Consider the following 12,950-nt stretch of genomic DNA (forward strand, 5'->3'; position numbering starts at 1 on the left):
TAGCCCATATCAGGTCAGCAGGGGCAGTGATAGTGCTGCTGCCGTAAAAGGTATGCCTGGAGCAAAAGGGATGGATGTCGTGAGAAGAGAAGGTGGGTGAGGCATGGCGATGTCCAGAGCATGAAGTAACGAAGAGTGCGAGTATCGCATAGCTATAAGTGCAAGTGTACGGCGACTCACCTCTTTCATAGGTGGTTCCTAATCATCGTGTGACCGGTGGCTCACAAATAGCACCCTTGTAAGATTCACAGTTTAGCAGACCTGGATGTAGGAGGCAATTTGGGAGCTGATGTAGCTGAAGATATCCGCAGGACGTAAACGCCGAGAATACTCTTAAGTCCGAAGCTAGGGTTCTAGAGCTGAGGGGACGCAAAACCAAGTTCACTACGATTGATTGCCGAGGTGATGTTGGAAAGATCCAGACGCATGCTACGGTGGCAGCCATGAGTTTTTGCTGATGCTTACTTGATGTTCAGCGTATCACAGCTCCTGCTTTTCATGTGGTCTACAAAGAAATTGAAGGCTCCAACAACCCACAGGATATGGGACCAGCAGTTCCAGTTGTGCCTTTGCTGGTTTTTAAACATGCTCTCGTGCGAGCGACGACAGCCTGGGAGCCTCGCCGGACTTTATGCTATGAATGCTTCCGGAGTCCTGCGTCAAAGGTGACGTTAAGAGGACGTGATGGTACCGCACCACGAAGAAAAGCTCTTGTCAAGAGACCACTACGGATGCAAAAGCCGGGATCAGGATTTGACAGGGCCATGGCCACAGTGAGCCATTGTAGGACTGCATGAAACGTGAAGCAAAGGGCGCGGGCTGATGCTTGCTCCAGCGAATCCCGACATGTGGGGTCCTCTCAATGAGTACGATGAGCGAGTACAAACACGCCAGCTCAGAGAGGATGAGCACCAGCGAGGTAGAATTTTCCAAGTATCCCGGAAGCTGCATTACTGAGGTTCATGAATGATAGGAATCGTGCAGAGCCTTCAAGATCTTCACGATATGCTCAAAGACTACCACGCCCCTAGTGTCGTGCACCCAAGCATCGAGTCTTTGAAGTCACCTTCGCAGTCCCTCTTAGGATCCTTGTTCCACCGCCAGCCTCCAAAGAAACGTACTCAATTACCTCCGAATCTACCGAAGGGGCTTTATATGTTTGGAGATGTTGGTAGTGGGAAGACGATGTTGATGGATATGTTTTATGATACTCTGCCGCATAATATCACTTCGAAGACGCGCATACATTTTCACAATTTCATGCAAGATGTACATAAGAGACTGCATGCGATGAAGATGGAGCATGGGACTGATCTGGATGCTGTACGATATGTTGCTGCTGACATTGCTGAGAAGGGGAGCGTACTCTGTTTTGACGAGTTCCAATGTACAGATGTTGCTGATGCTATGATTTTGAGAAGGTACGTAGCGCCATCGTCTCTTGGAGGTGCAATATCTGAAAAGGTGCAGTCTGCTTGAGGCTCTAATGTCTCACGGAGTAGTCCTCGTTACTACCTCGAATCGGCACCCTAATGACCTGTACAAAAATGGCATTCAACGCGAGTCGTTCATCCCCTGCATAAATTTGCTTAAAACTAGTCTTAGAGTCCTAAATCTCGACTCTACAACGGATTACAGAAAAATACCACGGCCACCTTCTGGCGTTTATCACCATCCTATGGACAAGGCTGCCATTTCCCACGCTGATAGGTGGTTTCGCTTCTTCGGTGACTTCGAGAACGACCCACCTCACGCTACGACTCAGCAAGTTTGGGGAAGGAATATCCAGATTCCCAAAGCCAGTGGAAGTGCGGCCATGTTTAAATTCGACGAATTGATAGGTAGAGCAACCGGCGCTGCCGACTATTTAGAGCTGATGAGGAGCTACCATGCTTTCGTAGTCACGGGGGTACCGGGTATGACGCACCGAGAAAGGGACTTGGCAAGAAGATTTATTACATTCATTGACGCTGTTTACGAGAGTCGAGTAAGACTCCATATGTGCGCAACGCACATACATTGTTGTTATTAATCAAAGCAACAGGCGAAGTTGGTCCTCACGACTACGGTACCCCTTTTTCAGCTCTTCATGTCACCTGATGAAGTGGATGATGCCCTCGAAGGCGGCAGGAAGGCTGGCTCAGTCAAGCATGCAGAGGAACACGAAGGCGTGGACGATGTGATGCGGCAGATGATGGACGATCTCGGGATGAGCATGAATATGCTGAAGAACAGCAGCCTCTTTTCCGGCGACGAAGAAAGATTTGCCTTCTCCCGAGCCCTAAGCAGGTTGAGTTTGATGGGGAGTCAGGAATGGGTCGAGCAAGGTCTGGGAATGGAGGACCGAGGTGGGCTGGACGAAAAATTGGATTGGCAGAGATTGAGGTCCAGGTGGAGAGAAGATAGTATGTGATATTTGGGTGCAGAGTATTCTGTTGGACTGGACTCCCTGCACCAGGATCACTCCATCTGCATGCACCAACAGGGCGTTGGATAAGCAGATAAGTATTATTTCGGGCCTTTTTTGGTATATACCTGCCTTAGTTGCCGATCGGCCCAGCTCCCCTTGGTCTGAATCTGACGTGCATCATGCGAGTGCGCCGATCTTGATCCTGCATACTCACTGCCACTCAGTATGAGGCAGGAGCTGAGATAGCCTTGCGCATCGACTACGGCAACGCGAAAGGGAAGGTTGTGCTTGTGCCTGTGCTTGTGCCTGTGCCTGTGCCTGTGCCTGTGCCGGTTCCTCTGTCTGTGCCTGTGTCTGTGCCTGTGCCTGATTCTGCGTCATCTTTAACACGTATGCGTCGAAAGGTACTATACCTGACTAAGGTGGCACCGGACGGTTTCTAGCGCTGCAGCCATCTGTTCCTGTTCTATGAGTACTCTAAAGTAGGTATTTTGTAGCTGCGTAAAACAGCTTTCTCAGCCTCCTCCCTCTACTTTCTTCCATTTATTTGACCAAAGAATAAAATAGGAAAAGGACAAGTAATTCAATTGCATACTCTTGAGCCTCAGCATACGATTCCCCCCTCCCTCCCGGCCTTTGAATTACGCAATCTACCGAGGCCAGGCGCACAAGAGCCCCACTATTCGCGAGACTGCCAAGGCTACACAAACATGTCGCATCTCTGGCATCGTCCCAAAACCTCGGACGGAAACCTACTTACTCCGGGTCACAAGGTTTCCTTCTCCGACTCTTCCAAATCTTCCAACAAAAGAGATAGCGGCAGACCCTCCACCGCCTCCAATTCCCGCCCGTCTTCTCCAGCTGCCCCGCAGCCAAGAGCTGCTTCTCAACAGAGAAGGTCGTCTTCCACAAGAGCTTCTTCCCAACAGATATGGGGAGACAATCGGAACTTTCAGCGCATCAATCGACAAAGTGAGGCATTGTGGCAGTATGTAGACCTTCATGCTCCGCTTGCACCACCTGCCACTGACCTCCTGCAAGATCCACTCTTGTATCTCCAACAGCCCCACAGCCTAAACCCTTTCTCATCTATCACGACTCCTTCCTTCCCCTCCTTGGGCCCAATCCGACTCTTCAACTCCTAATACATGACCCCCGCGCTCCCTATTTCCATGAAGCTGGCGTCTTCCACCCTCCAACCAACACCCTCTTCATAACCTCAAACCAGCTTGAAGACTCCTCTCCGGACGCGGTTACCACTCGCAACAAGACAATCGTCATCACCAAAATCGAGTTTTTCTCTCCCACCGATTTCACGCGCGACAAGGTACGATGCCCAGAGCGCAATTACATGGCCAATGGCGGAACCAACTACCGCGATGGCCTCATCATCTGTGCGCAAGGTTCACTCCGTGAACCCTCTGGCCTTATATATATGGAAGCCAAACGGCCCCATAAAACCACTACTCTCCTCAATAATTACCATTCACGCCCCTTCAACTCTCCCAACGACGTCGTTGTCCACTCTGACGGCTCGATCTGGTTCACAGATCCAATCTACGGCTATGAGCAAGGTTTCCGACCCAAACCACAACTACCGCAGCTTGTTTACCGCTTTGACCCCAGCACAGGCGATATCAGAGTGGTAGCGGACGGTTTCGGCAGGCCAAATGGCATCTGTTTTTGCCCAGACGAAACCACAGTCTACATCACCGATACCGATCTCATCCATGGCGACGGTAACACCGATTACCGTCGCGCTGCCACTATATACGCATACTCCGTTCTTTGGGAACATGATTCCCCTTACCTGACCAATCGCCGGGTGTTTGCCTATGCGGACACGGGTGCGCCGGATGGCATCAAATGTGACGTGTTCGGGAACGTGTACAGCGGCTGCGGAGACGGTATAAACATCTGGAATCCGGCTGGGATGCTGATTGGGAAGATACAGATAGAGGGTGGTTGTGCGAATTTCTGCTTCGGAAGGAACGGCGAGATGTGGTGTTTCGGGGAGTTCAAGCTTTGGAGGGTGAAGATGGGGGACGAGACGAGAGGGGCGTTGTTGGGAGTTTGAGTTGAGAAGGGGAAAGAGCGGGAAAGCTTGCAGTGCGTGCACGAAGAAAGGTGTGGCACAATATATGTGCGTGCGATGTGGACCGCACTACGTCTCCAAGCCTATATGGGAACCGATATGCGGGGAGGGCATGCCTAGTGTTGTTGTCAGCATGACGAGAGGCCTGTAGCGATGACAAGTCTTTGATGTTATGGTTGGGAGGATCAGTGGCTTTTCAGAGATCTTGCATGTCGATATCAAACTATCTAGCGAGTACAGTGATTGAATGACTTCGATAAGCCAATATGTTTTTTGGAGCGATCAACAGATCCATTCTGAGGCTTGGCTCACGAGATTCGGGAGACAGCACAAACGCGTGGAAGGAGCAAAGTGAGATGTTAATTATAGAACTCAATAAGAAGCCTTCTTGCGTCCCTCGCGGGAGTGCGGCATTAAATCCTTTCACTGGGGTCTTCGTAGGTGGTCGGCTTGAGGTTACTCAACGCTCCCCCTGAGCGTTTTGAAATTTCGGTAGTCGGTTCGCAATACCCCTTTTTTCATTTTGCGGACTTTTGAAAATCGGATTCGAGACGTGTTATAGCGACTGAGGAGATTCATATCCTCGGGATTCGGCCCTTTGGATAATGTGCGAGTAGAGCAGCTTGTGCACCGGAACGAGCTTTTTGCGTGGGAATTAGTTATCATGATCGGTAACCAGATTCTCGGCGGTTGCCTCAAAGCAGGCTAGTGAAAAGTAGTCAGAGTATTGGGGTTTTTTTGCTTGATTTTGCATCCGCATGAGGGAACATATGAAGCATCCAGAGCTATCGTGATCGGATGAGAGCATTTTCTAAAGAGACCACTTAATGCACATTGAAGGGGACGAGGACTTGTTACGTCTTGAGGTGTGGAAGAGTTCGAACGTCAAGAAAAGTCCTTGCACAAGGAACGGTGTCTTGGTTTGTTGACTTTCCGGGAGCAGCAGTCACGAGAACGAAATGACGTTAGAAATCGAGAAATCTGTATCTCAAGTCAGATGATTGTTCAAAGGTTCTGGTGATGTTAGCCATGGCTTATATCGCTGGCTTGATATGAATTTGCAAAGCAAGAGCAGCGCAGTTTGAGTCGACTCGGCGGCCCAGGTCCTCGTCAAGTGTTCACAATATCTCTGTCTTACCTCCAGGCAAGCCTCGAAGCGTCCACCAGGCACCATTGAAGCGTACGCATCCCTATCGTGTTCCTAAATCAGCTCAAGAAGTCTCGCCAGCTCCCTATTGACTTTGTCCTGGCTCCAACACCAAATTCTGTCCCCTCCAAGTCCAGTAGAAACCCCGTTTGTAGCATCTTCCTTATACCATGGTCGAGCATCCTTTTCCTCTGCAGCAGGGTTGCTTATCAGATATGCCTCCTTGAGCTCTTCCCATCCAGTCGTGCCTCCATCGTCTTCAGCCGGTCCGTATCCCTCGCCATCGATGCAGCTGGAAAGCCCGGGAGGTCTGGAAGGAAATTTAGCTTATTTGAATAAACACTATGGGAGACAGCTATGTTGTAAGTCTGCAAGCTTTTTCTGCTCTGAAAGGTGAGGAGAGATTGCTCTTTGTCTTGAAACCACCAGCCACAGGTCCACAGGTCCACTCCAATAACGAAATTATTCCAGCCTGTTGTTTGAATGGCAGAGATATTAGTAGATACTATCGAATTACCTAGGATTTAGTCAAAGACGTCGCGAGGTTGGTAAATTTTGACAGAGTTAACGTTGATCGTCTTTCACCATCTCTCAACTGTTGTGAAGAAGGGGCTTGATGATGAACCTCTCAATCTATCTCATCTCTTCATTCTTCTCGTCTCTTGACGGTATATGAGAGATGTTTGAAGCCGAATTTGCACTCATATCCGATTGCAGTCATTGGTATCTTGCGGCTTGACTAACGTTTGAGCCATGAGGCTGGGAAAATACACTCAACTCACACTCTCACTTTTAGTATTTCCTCTCGGGTTGTTCTCCTTCTTCTTTTCCGTCAACTTGATGAAAAGAAACTTTTCATGGTGGGGACATTTTGTAATTGATAGCCAAGCCCAAGAGAGAAGCCCTAATCAGATAGCTACATGTAGTATAAAGCGGGTCTGGTTTTAACCCCGCAATCTACAGGGTTGACCTTGGGTTGTCTCGAAGCTCTTTCTTGGAGTCACTGCACATTCGTGAGCTGAGGCTGTGGCAGAGAAAGGAAGCCAAGGCAGTCTTATCAGCCAGGCTTCCCAGACTCTTACACCTCTTCTGACAGGATAACCACGCTATAATATGACCTTATAGTTTGCCAACATCATGCTTTCATCACGCAAGGCTCTTGAGCCTCGAAGCGTGCAAGTTTCGACGACAAGTATCATCCTATTGAGCCAAATAAGGACCGGATCATCCTCCTCCTTCTTCTACTCCTTTCATCGCCAATTCTCATGGGGCTCGGAGCACAAAAACATCACGAGCCGTTCAGGCAAGGTATGCAAAGGATTCAGCACTCAAGGTTTTACCGGGAAAGACATGACTCAGAAGCAACTCTACCGGAGCACTCTCTGGGGTAATCGTCATCTTCGCCGATACCTTCCGAGGTATGCCTCCATACAAGAATGGCGATTCTCGAGCTCTTGGGGAAAGAAGCCCGAGACACTCTCTAGCTCAAAGAACAAGGCCGAGGCAAGTGAAGAAGAAGAAGATTGGTATACCAGGTGGGAAAAGCAAAAATTGAAACAATACGAAGACTTCATAAGGAAAGTAGAGCACGATCCATATACAGCCTTATTTGGCAAGAGTTGGCTGAACTTCAGTGGCGAAACTTCTGAGCCCAAAGTAGCCCGGAACCCGTCTCCTAGTACTCTCAAGGAAGGCTCCGTATCAAAGAATGAAAAGACCCCAAAGGAATGGCCTTCGAAATCAAGGTCCAGTAGTACGAAGATTTCTGAGAATAAGGACATTTGCGGAAGACAGTCGACGAGCGAGACGATGCCTAGTCAGGAACATCATCAGGAATACGACATTGACCCAATCACAAATCGGAAAGTTTTGAAGACGTCTGCCTCCCAAGTGTCATCGGTTGGGCATATAAAGCCTCAAGTCAAGGATGTAGAAAAAGCCTCCGAAATGTTTTTCAAACGCTGGAATTTTGTCTCCCCAACCCTGTTGGACCGTCCCTTTATCATGGTAGAACACGCGCAATCTTTATCAAATTCGTACCCGCCAAGCAAAGACACTCCTCTTAAGCCACATAATGGGAATGGATGGCTTGCGCAGGAAGGCTTCGGCAATTGTCAAGAGCCTAAAGTTGATGCTCAACCAATATTAAAAAGTCATGGTGTCAAATCGAACATCACGGCTACGAAGATCGAGAGTGCTCTAGACCGGCATTTGAGGAGCAAAGGCACCAATGAAAAGGAAAACAACGACCGCCCACAATTGCAATACAAGCCCAAGGAGAACAAGACCGATGATGTCGACCTGCTTCGACCAAGTGATGTGAGAGCTTCGGCAGGACTCCGCGGTAACTCACCCAAAGAGACTGACGTCGATAAACAAGCACGACGGCAGAAATTGGAGAAGAACTATGAAAGCTGTTCTCTAGACAGCGGGAGTCTGTTAGCCGGAGAAGCTGAAAGCAACACGTTTGTGCAGAAGAGAGAGGATCGTCCTGCGAAGAAGAGCACAGCAACAGAGCTCCGTTTTGCCTCCTGGTTGAAAGGAACACTGCAGGATGCAGAGCTCAGAGACAAAGAAGTTTCGAAAGGCACGTCTGCCGTAGGGGTAAACGAACTCTCAGATGTGAGGGACTCTGATCCTGTTTATGTCGACCAGGCACCAGATTCGAAGCCAGTGTCCAGGGATGAGCCTGTCTCTGAATCATCGAATCCGGTAGCTGCTGAGGCGCAAGCTGAGGCCAGAGACAAAGCCAGCAAGCTGAAGGCTCAGATTGTGCCCTTTAAAGCCAAGCTGGATGCCATGAAAGCAGACTACGACTCTCTGCGACAGCAGTGGCTTCAAGAAACGCGAAAGGTGAAAGAGAAAGCTGCGAAGAAAGAAGAGGAGGTGAAGGCTCAGAAAGTTGCGAAGAAGGCCCAAGAGATCCACGAAGAAGAAGTAAAGACTCAAAAGGTAGCTATGGAGGCAATGGAGATGCGTAGTGGCCATGGAAGTACCAATACGGCCAAGACCGCTTTCGCTAAGGGCATGGGAAACGATGATGGCGAAAAGCCAGCTCCTCGTCGGCTACAAAGCTTCCTTCAAGGCGAGGGCGATATGGCAAGCAATGTTCATGAATTTGCAGGAAGAGATCGATGGTACAAGCGGAAAGCACCACATGCCATGGATGCAAAGGACGTTGAAATGAACGCTAAGCTTCAGAAACTCGCAACGGACAGAGCTTTGATTCGTGAAGTCAGGGGTATCTACGAAGATACTTACGGCACCATTGACACGAAACATCGCCAGCCTCACGTCCTTTCAAGTCCTCTGCCAGAACCATCTGGTCAATCCATCGCTTCATCTGGGAATGCCGCTCTACATGCTCAGCTTGCTTCGAGTGCCGCAAGCATAATTAAACCCGCACGAGGCCTAGACAGATCTCAAATTTCAGACGCGTTGAAGATTATTCAGAAGCTATTTGGTCAGCTGCGTGAGGCTCAGTCTATTATCCATGAGTACCGCTGTCAAACAAAGCAAGCTTTGGGTCCCAGCGACCAAAACACCAATATGTTCGAAACGCCCAGTGCGTTCGAGGAGAGCGTCACACAAATTGTGAGGACTTCAGGACAACTAGCCCGAGTCAGAGCTGGCGGCACCATCGGTCAGGGCTCCGTTGAAGCAATCGCCGCGGCCGGCTCGAAGGAACCCACGATCAACCGTCCGCTTTCGATGACAGCAACAAAGTCTACCAACCTTGAAATTCGGGAAGCTAAAAAGCTGAACACTTATTGCATCCTCGCCTACGACTCAGCTACTCAGAAGGTCAAATCTGCCGAGGCTACCACGCTCGCACCGTTTTCAAAGGAGCAATCGCTACTACCCCTGGACGCGCTTAATCGTTTGAGGAATCCCGGCAAGTTTCTTCCTCATGTCATGTCTCTTGGAGACAAAGGATATGAGCCTGTCTCCGGTACCAGCAACATCCTAGTGTTCAAGAAAGAGGTTGCTCCACAAGAGTTAGCAGAGATCAAGAAGGCGGATCAGCAGAAAGTTAAAGAAGCCGAGAAGCAGGCTGTGGAGAAGATTGAGAGGGAAAAGGAGCAAGCCGAGGAAGCCCGCAAGACAGCAGTGGACGGTATCAAAAACAAGGAGCAGCCCTTCGAGGAAGCCCAGAGGCAGCAGTCTACTTCATCAGCATCACCAAGCCACACATCGAGTGACAAAGTGCGTAGGCAGGAGACAGTGTTCTCAGGATCTCGGCCGGGGAGATGGGTAGACCACAGCGTCAAGCCGAAGAAGAGCAAGCGAGCCGCAGTCCGACGTCGTAAGACTATGAACCGTATGTTCATGGCCGGTGCCTTTACTGCAGCATGCTGCTACTGCGTGGGTGTGGCATCTGAGATGATGCATAGCTGGTGATGAGTATTGGGAGGAGGTCATGGAGCACAGAGAGAATGGAGTCAGGACGGCGCTCTGTGAATATTAATGGATAAACAGGCACGTTTGGATCACGTCGTCACTAGGGCATGAGCAGAGACGGTGGAGCAAATGCTTTTTTTCTCACGTGCAGCAATTTCGAATGACAACAACGTACTCTCGGCTCATCATTTCGTAGCATCAATGAAGGTCACTTGCATCGGATAACGCATCAGGCCTGCTCTCTTGACTTATACAAAGCCAAAAGAAAAGGAGCGCCTGACATTTCTTTCCTTCAAGCAGTAATACAGTCACTAAGGAGCATCTATGCTATGCTTGACTAAAAAACAACGGGCCTTGTTTTTGTTACAGAACTGTAGCTTAGTGTCCCCGCGAAGTGGCAAGAATAGTTTGTTGCAAGCACGAGAGTGAGTATCAAAGACTGTCTGATTGTCTTTCCTCGTTGCAGGAATATGCTTGTCACTGGGCATCCTGGCTTCGAGAACCGAGGCTTGCCAACAAATGTTTCTCGTATCAAGGAGACGACCTTTGCACCTTAATTTGATGAATGGAATTAGGAGTGGTGATCGTAGTCATCATTTCGCCTTTGTTCTAGCAGGGTAGTCCCGTTGTTGGTGTTGGGTCCTTCTGGGCTTCAGTAGGATTCGCAGCCGACATGAACTGCAAGAACACGGTGAAGAAACGGTGGGCGCGCGTTTCTTTTTGTAGATGTGGAGCAGGAAACAGGAAGGGCAATTTGGTCGGACCACGGTTCGAACTCGACTTCCAATTGTTTCAACCTCGGAAGATTTCCAGCCTCATGGATCCCTCGCGGATTCCTTCGAGGCTTTGATGAGTCCAGTCAGCAATTCAAAAGCCGCTGTCCCCAACCCGTCGGCTATTCATTCTTCAGCAGTCAGTATGCGCACAGCCTGCAAAAGCAATGCAGCTGCAGCGCAGTGTTCCGAACGGTTGATAGGTGATGTACGGGGTACATCTCCAAGCTTTGGGGACCCGAAGCACTTCTGATTGGGGATTACGGCCGGATGAGCGTGGGTGCTTGCTCCTTTTTCCAGCAGACGCACAGGAGGACATGGACGCAGACTCACCCTTTCCTACAATCAGCAAACCTTTGACCGTTGGATGCAGCAACGTATCGTGGCCTCGTGTTCGCTGCTACGCCCCGGATTAAAGTGAAATGAGCTTTTTTCTCTCTGTCTCTCCCTCCGACGGACTCTTTCACCCAATTTCGGCACGGTCCCACCCCAGCTTTCTTATTACTCTTGCAATGGTCTCATGGAGCCATTATTCAGAGCATCGTTCGCAGCATCCTCATGATAACTTAGATAGGTAATTGCATTTGCGGGTAGAGCTTCAACCCCAGATGCTTATTGCGACGCACACGTGTGTTTTCTTGCGCCATTCTCGGGCAGTGAACCAATGAGACAGGGCTACGCCGTTCGAAGTGCATAAAAGTAAGGGTACTTTAAGCCTTGTACCTGCCGCTAGTCTCTTCTTCCCAGCGGTCCACTTAAATCTCTTCAGGACACCCGCCAAAGTGAGCGGATTATTACCTAAGGTACCTTGTCACTCTATCAGTCAAGGCGTTGAATTTACATGTACCCATCGAACAAGTAACCAAGTAACCGTCAAAAGGGAGATCGACGACACCTTCACCGTAGACAGGTGTACTTTAGCTTGTCATCGCTGCCCGCAATATTGTTGTTGTTGGAACATCTACTCCGTACTTTACGGTATTCTGAGGGAATAGGCGCAGAGGGGATTAGTTCCATAGATAGATTTTTTCCAAAAGGACTTTTACTCTAAAGGACCCTTACAAGTTACAACGATCTAAGCCACAGGAATTTTAGACTATTCCCTAAAAAGCCTTAGCTTACTTTACTTTACCTTCCATTTGGGCCATGTTGCAGTTTTGATTTCCTTCCCTCTTGGCAAAAGTAATTAGCGGGAACTTCCCCCTAGACTACCTTACCTTACCCTTCCATTCAATCTCCCAACTCCAGAGACGCAACGACGACAATCAATTCCATCGCCTTCCTCCCTCCTCCTCCTCCTCCTCCTACTACTATTGACCGACAGCAGACGTGCAAGCGACTCCGAGCACAGACAATTCCATCTCCTGGTCGTGGAGGAACGCCGACGAATAGAGGAGCCAAAGACATCCGTCCCATTGCCAGAATTCAAATCTCCATTACCCTTTCCGCGCGACGCTTCTGACAGTCCTCCACGCTCTTTAAATGCTCCATTTTCATACATTCATTTGACCTTTTCCATCCGTCGCGACAATCCTGAGATCGAGGGTTGTGTTAGGATACCGGTGGAAGTTGGGTACGTGGTGGCAGACGACCGTCAAACCTTTTACATCGCAATCAATTCAGCTTTCTTCAACACGGCCTCACGACTCTCCAATAACAACGATCCTCTCAAAAATCACCTAGGATTCGGCGTGTTCTGGAACGTGGTGGGGATACCGTTGGAATAAAGAGAGGGAACGCTTTGTTGGAAAACCAAACATGTCGCTATAGATAGGATTGGTCAACAAAGAACGAGGTGAAGGTCGCGGGCATTTCTGACTGCTGCCGACGCCCCTTGGTCTGTGGAATACTTCGTTCGCAAAGATACTCCAGTCTTTCTCAATAATCCAAAGAAGGGGTCAATATCGAAGGCCTGCTAAGGGACACAGGCATCAAGCTCCTCCTTTCTTCTTCTGGGCCCTTGTGCCCTTTACACTCTTTTAGAAGTAAGTTTACCACTGTCCGTACCGGCCAGACTGGAGTGCTTGCACCACGACTCTACTGGCACCAAGCTTCGTTCACTGACACTCATATCGCAGCCACGATCTTTTCAACCTTGACTTGTCAAGTTCACTCGTTTATCTT

At 49.4% G+C, this 12,950-nt stretch overlaps 3 protein-coding genes across 3 annotated transcripts; all 3 read left to right on the top strand.

Annotated features, from left to right (window-relative positions):
* Positions 1-846: 846 nt before the first annotated feature.
* HO133_010139 (uncharacterized protein) lies at positions 847-2,853 on the top strand (the record flags this gene model as incomplete). The annotated part of the gene is made up of 5 exons (XM_037300995.1): positions 847-919; positions 974-1,421; positions 1,471-1,987; positions 2,045-2,405; positions 2,645-2,853. The coding sequence occupies 5 exons, from the start codon at positions 847-849 to the stop codon at positions 2,851-2,853; spliced, it is 1,608 nt and encodes a 535-aa protein (XP_037153812.1).
* Positions 2,854-3,120: 267 nt separating this feature from the next.
* Positions 3,121-4,487, top strand: HO133_010140 (uncharacterized protein; the record flags this gene model as incomplete). Its single annotated transcript, XM_037300996.1, has 2 exons — positions 3,121-3,398; positions 3,452-4,487. The coding sequence occupies 2 exons, from the start codon at positions 3,121-3,123 to the stop codon at positions 4,485-4,487; spliced, it is 1,314 nt and encodes a 437-aa protein (XP_037153813.1).
* A 2,302-nt stretch (positions 4,488-6,789) lies between these two features.
* On the top strand, positions 6,790-12,553 carry HO133_010141 (uncharacterized protein; the record flags this gene model as incomplete). The annotated part of the gene is made up of 2 exons (XM_037300997.1): positions 6,790-9,973; positions 12,075-12,553. 2 exons carry the CDS (start codon positions 6,790-6,792, stop codon positions 12,551-12,553), a joined length of 3,663 nt encoding a protein of 1,220 aa, XP_037153814.1.
* Between the last annotated feature and the right edge of the window lie 397 nt (positions 12,554-12,950).

This window comes from Letharia lupina (genome assembly GCF_014066315.1).
Source record: "Letharia lupina isolate WasteWater1 chromosome Unknown contig_8, whole genome shotgun sequence".
NCBI classification, from domain to species: domain Eukaryota; kingdom Fungi; phylum Ascomycota; class Lecanoromycetes; order Lecanorales; family Parmeliaceae; genus Letharia; species Letharia lupina.